The sequence below is a fragment of the Bufo gargarizans genome, chromosome 5 (assembly GCF_014858855.1).
Source record: "Bufo gargarizans isolate SCDJY-AF-19 chromosome 5, ASM1485885v1, whole genome shotgun sequence".
NCBI classification, from domain to species: domain Eukaryota; kingdom Metazoa; phylum Chordata; class Amphibia; order Anura; family Bufonidae; genus Bufo; species Bufo gargarizans.
The window spans coordinates 339574142-339588993 of NC_058084.1; the positions used below are offsets into that span (position 1 = coordinate 339574142).

Genomic DNA, 14852 nt, shown 5'->3' on the forward strand with positions numbered 1-14852 from the left:
AACTGAGGCAAACTGATGCATTCTGAGCGGATCCTTATCCATTCAGAATGCATTGGGGCTAAACTAATCCATTTTGGACCGCTTGTGAGAGCCCTAAAACGGATCTCACAAGCGGACCCAGAAACGCCAGTGTGAAAGTAGCCTAAGATAACTGCCCCCATAATCATGTGCAGAAAATAAAAACTGATTAGAAAAAAGGATATGTGTCTCTATCTGGTTTCAACTGGCAGAACAAACTATAGGTGACACATTTCCTTTAATAGGGCAGGATAGAAGCCGTTCCCAAGCGCGGAACCCAATGGTTACCCTAATTCTCCTGCCTGCTCTAGTTCAACCAATGTCTGTACTCCATTCGGTCCCAAATATCTAACTACTCTTCAGTGTCCAAGTCTACCTATATTACAGATATTCTTTGCATTTACTCACTTGTAAATCAGCGAGTCAGGGACACAGTAGCAAGATGAGGGCCATTCTGTATTGTTGACAGAACCCAAGTTAATTTGGTCATTGAAAGCCAGCTGATTACAATAAGTTGTAACCATACGGCTGGTTTTCCACACTGTGCTATGGTCTCTCGGCAAGTACAGGTCATTACCCTGGTTATGTATGTGATTCACCTAGAAGATGCTGTAAACTGTGTCTAACAGCTTTGTTTTTGCTACATGGTTCTCGGACATGCAGCTGCTAAGTGGAGACTCAGTCTTAATTATTTTGATGCAGCTTTTGAAGCCAAAGCCAGAAATGGGGGGAATAAAAAAAAAAAGAGAGACAATCTTTTTTTAAATGTGACCTCTATCTATGATCCATGTTTGGCTTTGGCTTCAGAAACTGAAACCTTACCTATGTCTGTGTTCTAATTTCTAAAGTACAAAGAAAGGTCTACATTTCCATGAAAGTGATTGACTAACAACACAGACATGTTAATGTGTGACATAGGAGGGTCACAGGAGAAATGTCTTTCTTTAACAAGGAAAGTTGAGTACAGACTCAGTCAACACGGCCTCAACAACTCTGACATTTCACATTAGTCTGACCTTCCTGTAACATATATTTAAGGCTCGTAATTACAGAGTTGTGGGAACACTGAGCCCATAAGTGTAACAACTACTGACATCTCCACACTAAGAACTAGCCCTCACAATCTTTTTTATACTGTTGCTTTATGATTTACTATTTTAACCTATGAGATATCAGCTGAAGAGATAGCTGCTATGGTAATAGTTTGAAAGGAAGTTGCAGACGTGTGGTGAACAACATCTGATCTTCAGTAGTAGGAGCTGATAAGGGTGATTTTTCAAGTGAGGCTAAGTCTACTTTCACACTCGCGTTTTGGCTTTCCGTTTGTGAGATCTGTTCGGGGCTCTGACAAGCGGTCCAAAACGGATCAGTTTGCATTTTAATGCATTCTGAATGGAAAAGGATCCGCTCAGAATGCATCAGTTTGCCTCCGTTCCATCTCCATTCCATTTTGGAGACTTGCAGGGTTTTGGTGTCCGTCTGATGAAACTGAGCCAAATGTTTTCCATTTTCACTGACACAATCTGGCACAATAGAAAACGGATCCGTCCTCCATTGACTTTCAGTGGAGTTTAAGACGGATCCGTCTTGGCTGTGTTGCAGATAATACAAACGGATCCGTTATTGAGGGATGCATGTGGATGTATTATCTGAGAAAGTAGCCTAAGTTCTCATGGCAAACCTCATCATAACCACAACATAACATGCCTCTTTGTACACGTTTGTGACAGTCTTGGTGACTTGGTGACTTTTTGCATGTATTACATTTTTTTTAACCAAACCAGGGGTGGAATCTAAAGGGAAGGAATGTCTAAGTCTATGTTTAGAGATAGTAGATTGTTTTCAGAAATGTTTAGGTCTAAACAATGACAAAAGTACTTGCAACAAATCTGCCATGTGTGGACATACCTTAAGGGTTTGGATACATGATCAGGTTTCTGCATGCAGTTTTTTGGAAGCCAAAACCAGGGAATTCAAATCTGTCCTTCATACTTTCTCTCTTTTTATGATCCACTCCTGATTTTAGCCTTCAAAAGTGCATGCAGAAAAATGGCTGTGTGACCATACCCTAAGGGCTGTTTCACACGAGCGGATGTTACTGCTCCTGTGCTTCTGCTGTCCGCATCGGGTCTTGGCTGTCATTCACGGAGCGGATGTCACGCACGGCATCCGCTCGTGTGAAACAGCCCTAAGAGCTCATTCAGACAAATGAGCTGCGACTTGTCCATGCAGTGGCCAGTTAGATGTCACACAAAGATGGCGTCCGTCCATTTTTCTTGTGCACTCATTCCCCAGAATCTGCAAGTCTTGCAGTAAAATTGGACCTAGATGGTGCATGCTGTACATGGACTGATTGTGCAGAAAATTACATGTGAGTAGGCTCATTGACTAAAATAGGTCCATGTTCAGTCCGGGTGCTGTCTATTCTACACTTGAGTATCACTTGCCTGAATGAGCCCTAAGGCCTCATGATATGCATATTGTTGGGATTCCATCCAGAGACAGAGATTTTTTCTGTCTGATTCCGTAAGAAAATCGTAGCATGTTCCAGAAAAAAATTATTGTGAACTGAGTAACAGTGGACTATCCCAACAGAACATGGCAGTAATATGAAGAACCTATTGAAATACTAATGACTATGGCAGGCACATTTTTATTTGTGTCTTATGCCAGGGGAGTCAAAGGCAAACAGGCTGTGAAATAAGTGAGACTTACTGTACTGTGTCCAAGATGGCTTGTAGATTCCACTCTAGTCCTGGTACTGCTTACCTTTCTTGGATATTCTGCCAAAGACAAGGAAAATATGTGTTCTACAATTAAAAAATCATTGCAATTTATTGGAAATTATACTGCCAGTTTCTCATTATTTTTGTTTTACTGCACACAAATAAGGCGTACAGCCTTTTAGGTTTTAATATACCAGGGTGTGATTTATTTTGTTTGTGACTAATTTTCTTAATTGTAGGGAGTGAAATTAAAGGAATTGCATTCAGTGTGAGACTTCATTGTTTGTTCACTAGCTAGATTTAATGAGTCTATAGATTCTTTCATTTTCTTTGCTTATTTTAACTAGTATCCTTTATGTACTGTATGTGAAATATTGAAATGTGGCATTCATCTTGCCCTGGGTGTACTGCCAGATCATATATATATATATATATACAATATAATTGTAGACTCCGCAACATTAAAATTGCAACATCAAGACGGACAAACTGTAAGGTTATGACAATTGAGGAAGTAGCAGGTGTTGCTGAGATCTGCAGATGATCACATTTTAAAGCACCTAGCTCCTTTCTGTGCCATGTGGGAGGGGCATAAAAGCCAGAATAAAAGAAAAGTTTTTTTAGCCACATGAAGCCTCAAAAATTGGATCAAGTCATGTGGGCGGTTGTGCAATGCCTTCTGTTCCTCAATGTGCCAGTTATCACCACATGTTACAAACTGAGAGGGACAGGGAACCCTTGAACTGAGAGACCTTGTTTTATTACTCCGGCAGATCGCTGTGCACCTAGGCCGAGACGTCAGCACTGTTCAGTGTTGTGTGTCCTGGTGGTTGGGAGAACAACGATGAATTGGACTGACAGCAAGAGGTGCACAGAGGCGAACCTCTGCATGGACGGATAGTCTAATTAGAAGAATGACGTGTAGTGATCCATTCTGTACTGCAAGTGAAATCAGACGTCACATTCCAAGCCTAGAGTGGCAAACACTGTCTACACAAACCGTTATAAGGTGTTTGCAAGGCATTGGGCTACGAGGCAGACATCCATCTACAGGTGTTCCATTGACCTCACAACACTGTTCCCAAAAGCTATCATGGTGCACATCAAGATGGCAATACAGGCTGGAATGGAGGTCTATTCTTTACAGCGATGAGGTCCGCTTTTGTCTCAGATGCAATGATAGATGGATATTCTGGAGACCACATGGGCAACTCCATGAAGATTCCTATACAAGGAAACATCACACCAGTCCTATTTCCAGGATCTTGGTTTGGGGTGGCATAATGTATGGTAGCTGGACCCCTTTACTTTTCAGTTCAGGTGCACTAACAGCTTGTCGGTATGTTGATTTGGTCATTGATACGGCATTTCTCCAAAGTGTCCCAGGAGGCGGTTTTCAACAGAACAATGCCATGCAGCATGTTGCTGGTGCTACTGTAAGCAAACTGCGTGACTTAAACATGCTACCATGGCCTGCAGTGTCTCAGAACTTGTCCACCATCAAGCACATCTTGGATGTCATTAGTCAGTAATTGGAAAGGGATCTGCCAGCAACGGGTCTTGATGATTTGTGTGCCAAACTGCATTCAGTGTGACAGAACATTCCTCATGCACTCTACATTCACTTCTATGGGAGTTCCAGAAATAGCCTTTTTTGGGACATACACGCATGTGCTGTACACTCTGCTTCACTTTGGGGGCCCCATTCTACAGACAGGTGCAGGTCCCAGACATCTGACATTGGTGGCATATCCTAGCGATATGCTAGCAATGTGTGAGATTGGTCAACCCCTTTAAATGTTTCTTGCTATAGTTAGCTCATTAAAGAGGATCTTTCATGGGTCCAGACATTATCAAATAAGTAGGGGGTTGTTTAGGGCATAGTGCAGGCAGCTTAGATCACTTACTAGCTTATCTGTGCGGCGCTCCATTCCCCCATTGTGCCCCCCTTTTACTTTTCCCGCCTGGTATGGAAATGAATATCATCGGTACAGGGAGGAGGAGACTGTCCTGTTTCTCAATGGGCGTCTTCTTCTCCGTGGCTGTAAAGCTGTCCAATCTCAGTGGAGAGCATCACAGCCAGGGAGGAAAAAAGCTCACCTTCTCCCTGGTTGTGATGCTCTCCGCTGCAATTGGGCCACGCTACAGCCAAGGAGAAGGAGACGCCCATTGAGAAACAGGGCAGTCTCCTCCTCCCTGTACCGATGATATTTATTTACATACGAGGCAGGAAAAGTAAAAGGGGGACACAATGGGGGAACGGAGCGCCGCACAGATAAGCTAGTAAGTGATCTTCTATACCTGCACTATGCCCTACACAACCTACTACATATTTGATAATGTCTGAACCCATAAAAGATTCTCTTTAACAATCAAGATGAGCATTGCTATATTTCTATATTGGTGTAGAAACTTTCATTTCTGTAGACATAGAGGATGCCCTCCTTTTACTGTAAGAGTCCTTAGTATAAATATATCATGGAAGGGATCTCTGTATTGACCTTTGATCTACGTATACATAGTTTTTAGATCTTCCCTTATCTGTCTTTTTTCTAAACTAATTATCCCTAATTTTCATAATCTTTTTGGGAACTATGCACAGGTTGGAGTACAGAGAAATCAGCCAATGATCACCATCAGCAGAAAAGTAATGGTCCAGTGAATTTGTTACTGGGGGGGATGGGTTAACTATAACACGTATGAATGGTAATTTACATTATACCAGATGCTAGCGTTCACATGAACTTGACTGACAAGACTGCCTTCTAATCAGCAATATAATCCAGTAATTGTACGACATAAACATTATAACATTATAGTCTTCAGTAGTCTGAAAACAGTTAATCTAAACAGGTTTAACATTGCTGGACACTCGCATAATCATCTCAGTTACAGGTGACATCATAAGCCACAACTGCATTTACTTGTATATATTTTATCCTTGATTCATTTGAATCTGTTTAGTCTGACAGCAGTTTTACCAAACACACAGGCATTTATCAAATGATCCATCAGTAGCAGCAGAAAAAGCAATAATACATCCAAGTGAAATTTTTTGCTTTGATTAATTCAAATCCATGGAGCCCTTGGGTCCAAAGCTTCTTCAGCAACATGGCTATTTGCAAATAGATTTTTATAGCACATTAGTGCTGGAGGAGATTCCAAAGAAAATAGCTCTTTTGAATATTAGAACCAGCTGTGACTTTCTTATGCTGATGACTCATATTTTTTTTTATTGGGTGGGAGAACGAGGCAAAAGACACACAGAGTTTTATTCAAGACGTTGTTTGTTTTGCAAGGGGTATCCTAGCCACAAGCCAACTCGATCTTACCAAAATGCAACTCATGTTTATTTTATTTTTTTCTCCTCTCCTAACAGTTCCAATTATAAAAACAGAGCCCACTGATGACTATGAGTCAGCTCAAACCTGTGGCCCAATGAACCAAGGATTAACGCAACTCTCCAAGCCATACTACAGCCAGCAGATTTTGATGCCCTCTGATCCTGGTTCGTGCCTTGTGTCTGGCTTCACGTCCTGTCAGCAGAGAAACACTGTGATGTCATCGTCTCCAAACTCAAGCCCCAAACTCCATGACCTTTCATCATCTTCTTCATATAACAAATGCATCTCGAATCCTGGTCACTCACAGCTAGGACTTCAGCAGCCCACTGGAGGTGTCCCCATCATACAGGAAGTGCCACGGTCTATAGTTGTGCACCCAAGTTCACCCGAACAGTCATCCCACATCATGCTGCAGCCGCAGGTGAGTCTCCATCAGAGCAGTAGCTGTCCCTTTGGTTTTCAACAAACAGTCTATCCCAACAGTCCCTCTTCTCCAGTTCCATCTATTACCCAAGAGCCATCCTATTTGCAGCCCTGCAGTCCAACTCACTCATCAGTAATGGGCCAACAGCAGCACCAACAACAGAAGGTTCAGAGAAATGAATCTCCAACCACTCAACCTCTGTCACTGCCAGAGTTGCATGAGGACAGTAATCATAATTTGGCCCCTATTCCAGTAACCATCAAGTGTGAGCCTGAGGAATTGGATCAGTTGTACTTGGATGATGGTAAGTGTTCCGCAGCTGTTGAGGCATTCAATTCCACTATATTGCTGTATCAGTAAGTTCTTTCTTAACCAGATGCTTGCAGGAGCACTCATAAATTAACAGCACCAAGAAATGGTGCAGAAATATGTCTATTTAGAATTAATAAAAATAAGAAAAGGGAATTGAAAATGTTCCTAATGTAGCATTTCTCATACTGTGTATTTTAAGCATTAAATGCCATTTGTAACCACAGAGGTAGCTTAACCATCAATTGCTACACAAAAGTAATTGCAACCATATGCTCTTAGCTCATGCAGGTGATTTGATAAAGTCTGAGTAGAAGTACAATAAAATGTCTAGCTATGAATAGTTAAGCTCTCTTGTGCAAACACTCCAGTAGCAGAAAATGTCACATTAATCTAAAAGGACTGTATTCCTAACAGTGTTATAGCTCTTTAAGAAAAGCTTTGATTTTATTAATTGCTTTTATGAAATTATTGGAAATTAAATGTCTAATTAAATAAGGTTGTAATTAGAAATACTAACTTATTCATGAACTATCCTTAGGATAGGTCATCAATATGAGATCAGCAGTGGTCTGACTTCTGATTCCCCTGTTGATCAGATCAGCTGTTTACACAGACTCTGACACCAGAACCAGGCACCGCAAATACACAGCCCTATACACCATGTAGTGGCCGTGCCTGGTAACTGCAGTGCTTCACTTCAAGTAAATGGGAGCTGAGCTACTGAAGTCCAGCACAACCATTACTATTTGAAATTAAAGGGGTTTTCCATTATTTTAATATTGAAGACCTATCTGGATAGGTCATCAATATCAGATCAGCAGGGGACCAACAACTGGCACCCCGTCGATGAGTTGGTTGAAGAAAAGGCCGCTCTCTGTTTGAACGCAGCCTTCCATTGTTTGTTTGCCGGCTCACCGTCAACAGCGCAGCGGTGAGCAGGTGTAACTACAAGCGGTCCCATTCACTTCAATGGGACGGCTCGTTCCTGTATACTTGAATATTAAATCCCAGAAAACTCCTTTAACTGTGCTAGTATCCCGAGGATAGGTCATCTATATGTGGAGCGTGGAAAACTGCTTTAATGGTATGTTAAGTCTTATGTACTCCAGATGGACCATCGGCAGGTCCATATCGTGCATTTTTTTGCCTCTGAAGTCATACTGATTTTTTTCTAAATAAATCTGTAATAAAACAAAAAAATCGTGGCATCATGTAGGGGAGAACACTGTGCTGAACAGAGCGACCATGCAGTATTACAGCACACACAGTCCCTACTTGAGGCCTAAGTATACATAATAAATAAATCTAATTTGGGCCAGCCGCAGCTCCCCTCTGTGATAACAGCTACTCAATGGGAAGGGGGGTCTTGCAATTAAAAAATGTCTGTCTCCTTTTAAGTATATAGCTATATTTGGTATCTAATCCCAATATTTTTGAATAAGATTTCTCTATATGCTGTACTTTTATGGGCCTACTGTTATGCACACCAAGGCACACAAATGTTTTTCCTCTCCAGGGGAGAATATGGTGCCTCATAGAGGCAACATATGGCAGCACACAAAATCCATATGTGTGCATTTTAGTCTTCATAATAAATAACACTACCTTTGGAAATGTAGTGGCTGCTAAATCAACAAAAATCTAAAACTGGAATGAATCATTAAAGATCTCACACAAGAGGACAAAGCTTAAAGTGGCCGTACATATTCAAATTTATCAAAATGGACAATTTCAACAAAATCGATCAACCAAAACGAAATTTAACAACAAACGATAGTTTTACTGACAGGCCAGTATTGCCCGAAAATAAGTCAGCTGTATTTAAAAATTAGTTGAACAAATGATCTTTCATTCAAAGAAAGATCATTCATAGACAAAGATCTTACTTTAAAATAATGTTCCCAAAAAGATCTTTCATTCATCGCCCAGTTTTATTGAACATGTATGGCCAGTTTGATCAACTTTAACAGCTAATATGGACTAAAATGTGTACAGCCGTGTCTGCAAAATGAAGGGTCACCAGATGATTGTTCAACTGGTGTTCAACCATCAACCAACTTCTATCTAATGTGTATGGCCACCTTTAGACTTTACAATTTATTTTGATGTGGGTTCTTAATACTTGAATCGACTGGCATGAATTGCCAAATTTGCTCATGGATCAGAAGGAAGAGGAGGTAGTTCCTGGTTGATTCTAGACCTCTGGTGAAACATAACCGTAATTGGCTTTGGAGTGATTGAACACTTCTGCATATTGTTTGCTGTACCCAGGTGCTTAACATGTGTAGACATTACACAGCTCCCTCTTTAAACTGTTTAATAAGGCAGAGTTTTGTTTAGAAAGATTCTTGTATATTTTACTATAATTCATACCTTTCAGACGATTCAAATTCACTATTTTGTGTGTTTGCCTGATACATTCCCAACTTTCCCAACTTTGTTAATCCACCAAACAAATTCTAGAGACAAATAGAATTGTCAAAATAATTGTGATAAATGGATTTAGTTACAGTACAGACCAAAAGTTTGGACACACCTTCTCATTCAAAGAGTTTTCTTTATTTTCATGACTATGAAAATTGTAGATTCACACTGAAGGCATCAAAACTATGAATTAACACGTGAAATTATATACATAACAAAAAAGTGTGAAACAACTGAAAATATGTCATATTCTAGGTTCTTCAATGTAGCCACCTTTTGCTTTGATTACTGCTTTGCACACTCTTGGCATTCTCTTGATGAGCTTCAAGAGGTAGTCACCTGAAATGGTCTTCCAACAGTCTTGAAGGAGTTCCCAGAGATGCTTAGCACTTGTTGGCCCTTTTGCCTTCACTCTGCGGTCCAGCTCACCCCAAACCATCTCGATTGGGTTCAGGTCCGGTGACTTTAGAGGCCAGGTCATCTGGCGCAGCACCTCATCACTCTTCTTCATGGTCAAATAGTCCTTACACAGCCTGGAGGTGTGTTTGGGGTCATTGTCCTGTTGAAACTGGTCTAATGTCCATTCCTTGTGTTCTTTAGCCCAAACAAGTCTCTTCTGCTTGTTGCCTGTCCTTAGCAGTGGTTTCCTAGCAGATATTCTACCATGAAGGCCTGATTCACACAGTCTCCTCTTAACAGTTGTTCTAGAGATGTGTCTGCTGCTAGAACTCTGTGTGGCATTGTCCTGGTTTCTAATCTGAGCTGCTGTTAACCTGCGATTTCTGAGGCTGGTGACTCGGATGAACTTATCCTTCGCAGCAGAGGTGACTCTTGGTCTTCCTTTCCTGGGGCGGTCCGCATGTGAGCCAGTTTCTTTGTAGCGCTTGATGGTTTTTGTGACTGCACTTGGGGACACTTTCAAAGTTTTCCCAATTTTTCGGACTGACTGACCTTCATTTCTTAAAGTAATGATGGCCACTCGTTTTTCTTTACTTAGCTGCTTTTTTCTTGCCATAATACAAATTCTAACAGTCTATTCAGTAGGACTATCAGCTGTGTATCCACCTGACTTCTCCACAACGCAACTGATGGTCCCAACCCCATTTGTAAGGCAAGAAATCCCACTTATTAAACCTGACAGGGCACACCTCTTGAAGCTCATCAAGAGAATGCCAAGAGTGTGCAAAACAGTAATCAAAGTAAAAGGTGGCTACTTTGAAGAACCTAGAATATGACATATTTTCAGTTGTTTCACACTTTTTTGTTATGTATATAATTCCACATGTGTTAATTCATAGTTTTGCTGCCTTCAGTGTGAATCTACAATTTTCATAGTCATGAAAATAAAGAAAACTCTTTGAATGAGAAGGTGTGTCCAAACTTTTGGTCTGTACTGTATATATTGTTATATAACCATAACCTTCAAAGGGTTACATTTTAAAGTTGATATCAATCAATTTACATAGAAGAATTACCTAAAGGTATCATCTAGGAGAACATCATTTTTGGAAAAGGGGCTAAAAATTAAAAATAATCATTACTCACTTCATCAACCCCACTACTGCCGTTCCATTGCTGCACCACTTCCCAATGCTTTCCTCTTCCTGGTCATAGCTCAACAAACAGGAAATTCCTGGATATGCCGCTCAGCCAATCACTGTCCCTGTGATGATCCATCTCAGGCAATGATTGGTTGAACGGGCATTTTCAGTAATTTGAGACCAGCAAAAGACCAGTTAGATGAATAATGATTTTTTTTTAACCCATTCTGGCCCTTTTTTTCTCAAAAAATGTGTTCCCTGTACAGCCCCCTTAGTATTAATCTATGATATAGATGTAGAAATAACTTAAATGCCGAGAAACTGTTTTTTCATGAAACAGTTTTCAACTTTATAACATGTAGAAAAAAGTGTAAGATCTCTTTTGACCATGTTGTCAGACTGTGCTTCTGAAAGATTTATTGGGATATTTTGAAAGGTTAATCTAAAATGTGATTATGTGACCTCACCGAGCTGTGATTTAGCACTCACCACGGCATATGCCAAAGAGCCCAACCCCTCGTGTTACTGTGATACATGAGCTCTTTATTTTGAATAGGATTATAATTTACAATTGACTTGTCTGCTTTGAATAATTGTTGCCAAGGAACATCTGAATCTGATTGTCTTTTAGGAAAAAAAAACAACATAACAAAATAGGGTTCATTGTGTCTTTCTTGGGAATGTTAGACATAGTTAACTGCAGGATTTTGCTGGATGCAGGTATAAAAACAGGGGGTTACTTAGGGCTTGAATAACAAGGGGAGCTTTTTACTATGCAGACGAAAAGAAATTTCCTTATTACCACAGCTGCAAAGCTCAATAAAAATGTCAGACTTGTTCAAATTTTTTTACTCCAGTTTGGGATATTATTCTGTAACTCTTTCTAATGAATTTTACAAAATATAAAACAGGTCAGTGATTATGTACGAGAGCTTATATGTCTTAATATAACAGTGTACTTCTATGTTTCAGTTGTGTGCAACCAACATGCTGTCCAACGACTCCAACCAATTTTACCTTCAAAATCATGGCTGCTGCAGCCCCATCGTGGCCTCTTCGTGGAAACCCATCCTGACTGTGTGATTTAATATAGATAGTATAGTGACACCTGAAAGTACCTATAAGGCTACCGTAGACAACCTTTAGCTCTCTACAAATGAAGTATTTGGTGGCGTAATGAAACCCACTTTTTATTTTCACTTGCAATCCTGAGAAGTAGTAGCTAAAGAAGTCCAGGAGTCAAAAATAGATTTTATACCCTGCCAAGAGAGTATATTGTTAGAAAGGAGAAAAAAATAACCCGTAACTAACTTGCCTCATCCATATCATTTCTATATAAACATGGACAACTAAATCCAATGTGTGGAACCAACTGAACATTGTAGACTTAAAGGGAACCTGTCACCAGTTTTATGGTGTCCTAACTAAGGGCAACATAAATAAGTGACTGATTCTCTTAGCAAAATGCTGGGTCACTTTCTTTAATTGACCCAGTCAATCTGCCAACATCTCGTATTGAAAAGCTCCAGCTCATAATGATGAGTCCTGAATATACATGAGCTCCTGACTCTCCCCGCCTACCTGCTGCTGATTGACAGTTTTTTTCCATATGAATCAGCAGCAGGTGGGCAGGGGAGTGGCTATAGCTGTTAATTAAATATACGCTGGACTCAATGACATCACGCTGGACTCAAATCAGCTCATTAGCATGCGGCATGGGGCATCTTTGCGTGTATATTATGAGGTAACCATCTGTCACACCAGTAAGTGAATACATCTAAGGCACTTTTTAGTAGTTAATGATTGTATATAATTAGTTAGATTATAATCAAATATCCATATGACAGGTTCCCTTTAAAGTGGCCATTAAGGATGAGCGAATCGACCTCCGGATCCAAGATCCGAAGTGAATTTGCTCAGAACCTCAACTTAATGCTGTACAGAGACCCATCTATGTACAGCATTAAAATGTATGGGCTCCGGCGAGTTGAAATTAGTTTTAACTGAAGTCTCACAAGACTTCGGTGAATAACTTTGGTATTCTTTAAAAGCATTTTAAAACAGGAATCCGGTCATCTTTGGTACCAGCTGGTACATCGGTTGAAAATAGCGAAGTTATTCACCAAAGTGAATGCTCTACTTCGGATCTTGGATGCAAAGGTCGATTCGCCCAACACTAGTGGCCATAAATATAAGACAGAAGTTGGTTGATGGTTGAACATACATCTGGGGAATAGCAGGGGTCGAGTGGAGGGGGAACGCATGGGAACGGCGTTCCTGCACTTTTTTCATGGCAGGAACGCCGTTCCCTTTCAGCCTCAAGCCAGGAGAACACGGCTGAATCAGATTCACAGGGGGAGACGGAGCGCACTGTGCAGGGCAGGTTAAGGGAGGAGGGGCGGCTTCAGTTGAGAGGAAGATGTCTGTGCGGTGCCGCTGCCTGCGCCCCGCCCCCTAATGACATCATCTCCTTCACTACGAGATCATTTAGAATGTCTTTTAAAAAAGTTTGTCCTGGGATTCGAACTCACGACCGCTATACATCAGAGGAAGGCATTTACCCTCACAGTCATGAAAGCTGTCTAGGTAGTTGCTTAAAAAAAATAATATAAGACTTCTACTTATACCTAGTGTACTGATACCTAGTGTACAACCATACACATGACAGCTGCCCCAACACACCCAGCTCTGCTACATCCATACACAGTGGGCAGCTGTCATGTGTATGGTTGTACACTAGGTATCAGTACACTAGGTATCAGTAGAAGTATCAGAAAAAAAAAAAAAACACTTTTAGAAAAGTTTGTCCTGGGATTTGAACTCATGACCTCTACACATTACAGGCAAGGCATTTACCCTCACAGCCATAAAAGCTGTCTAGGTAGCTGCTTAAAAAAAAAAAAATAAGACTTCTACTTATACCTAGTGTACTGATACCTAGTGTACAACCATACACATGACAGCTGCCCACTGTGTATGGATGTAGCAGAGCTGGGTGTGTTGGGGCAGCTGTCATGTGTATGGTTGTACACTAGGTATAAGTAGAAGTCTTATTTTTTTTTTTTTTAAAGCAACTACCTCAACAGCTTTTATGGCTGTGAGGGTAAATGCCTTGCCTGTAATGTGTAGAGGTCATGAGTTCAAATCCCAGGACAAACTTTTCTAAAAGTGTTTTTTTTTTTTTTCTGATACTTCTACTGATACCTAGTGTACTGATACCTAGTGTACAACCATACACATGACAGCTGTCCCAACACACCCAGCTCTGCTACATCCATACACAGTGGGCAAAGTTACCTACAGTAGAAGTCTTATATTTTTTTTTTTTTTAAGTAACAAGCTAGACAGCTTTCATAGCTGTGAGGGCATATGCCTTGCTTCTGCTGTGTAGAGGTCATGAGATCGAATCCCAGGACAAACTTTTCTAAAAGTGTTATTTTTTTTTTAGTCCGCAGCGACACAAATTACAGCATGCTAGATTTTCTGTGCTTTTTTATTTTTTTTTGGGGGGGGGGGGGGGGGGTTGCAGTGGATCTTGGGTGAGTTCCCACACTTTTTTTCCCAGGACTTGACCCCTGGGGAATAGGGTTGAGCAAACCCGAACTTTTGGATTTTTGGACCCTGAACCCGAACATTTCAGTAAAAGTTTGGGTTCGGATTCGGTGTTCGGCGCTTTCTTGGCACTTTTTGAAAGGCTGCAGAGCAGCCAATCAACAAGCGTTTAACTGTCTGACCTTAGAAGCCATCACAGCCATGCCTACTAGTGGCATGGCTGTGATTGGCCAGTGCAACATGTGACCCAGCCTCTATATAAGCTGGAGTCATGTAGCGCTGCACGTCACTCTGCTGGCTCTGCTGTTACTAGTGTAGGGAGAGGATGCTGCTGGTGATTTCAGGGAGAGAATAGGACAGAATCTGTGATCAGAACTCGAATCTAACTCAGCGATCTACATACATTTAGTTGTGTGGGTGCAGGGCACAATCTTTTTACCCTGCCCTGAGCCCAGTGACAGATTTTTTGTTTTTTTATCCATCTGTTAGTTAGGTGGTCGGCGGCGGCCAT

General features: G+C 40.9%; 1 protein-coding gene across 1 annotated transcript in view; it reads left to right on the forward strand.

Annotated features, from left to right (window-relative positions):
• LOC122937923 (nuclear factor of activated T-cells, cytoplasmic 1-like) overlaps positions 1-14852 on the forward strand; it is a 206036-nt gene that overhangs the window by 154766 nt on the left and 36418 nt on the right. The window contains 2 exon segments of the mRNA XM_044293119.1: positions 6124-6509; positions 6621-6816. Of these exon segments, the coding sequence (XP_044149054.1) occupies positions 6124-6509; positions 6621-6816 (582 nt within the window).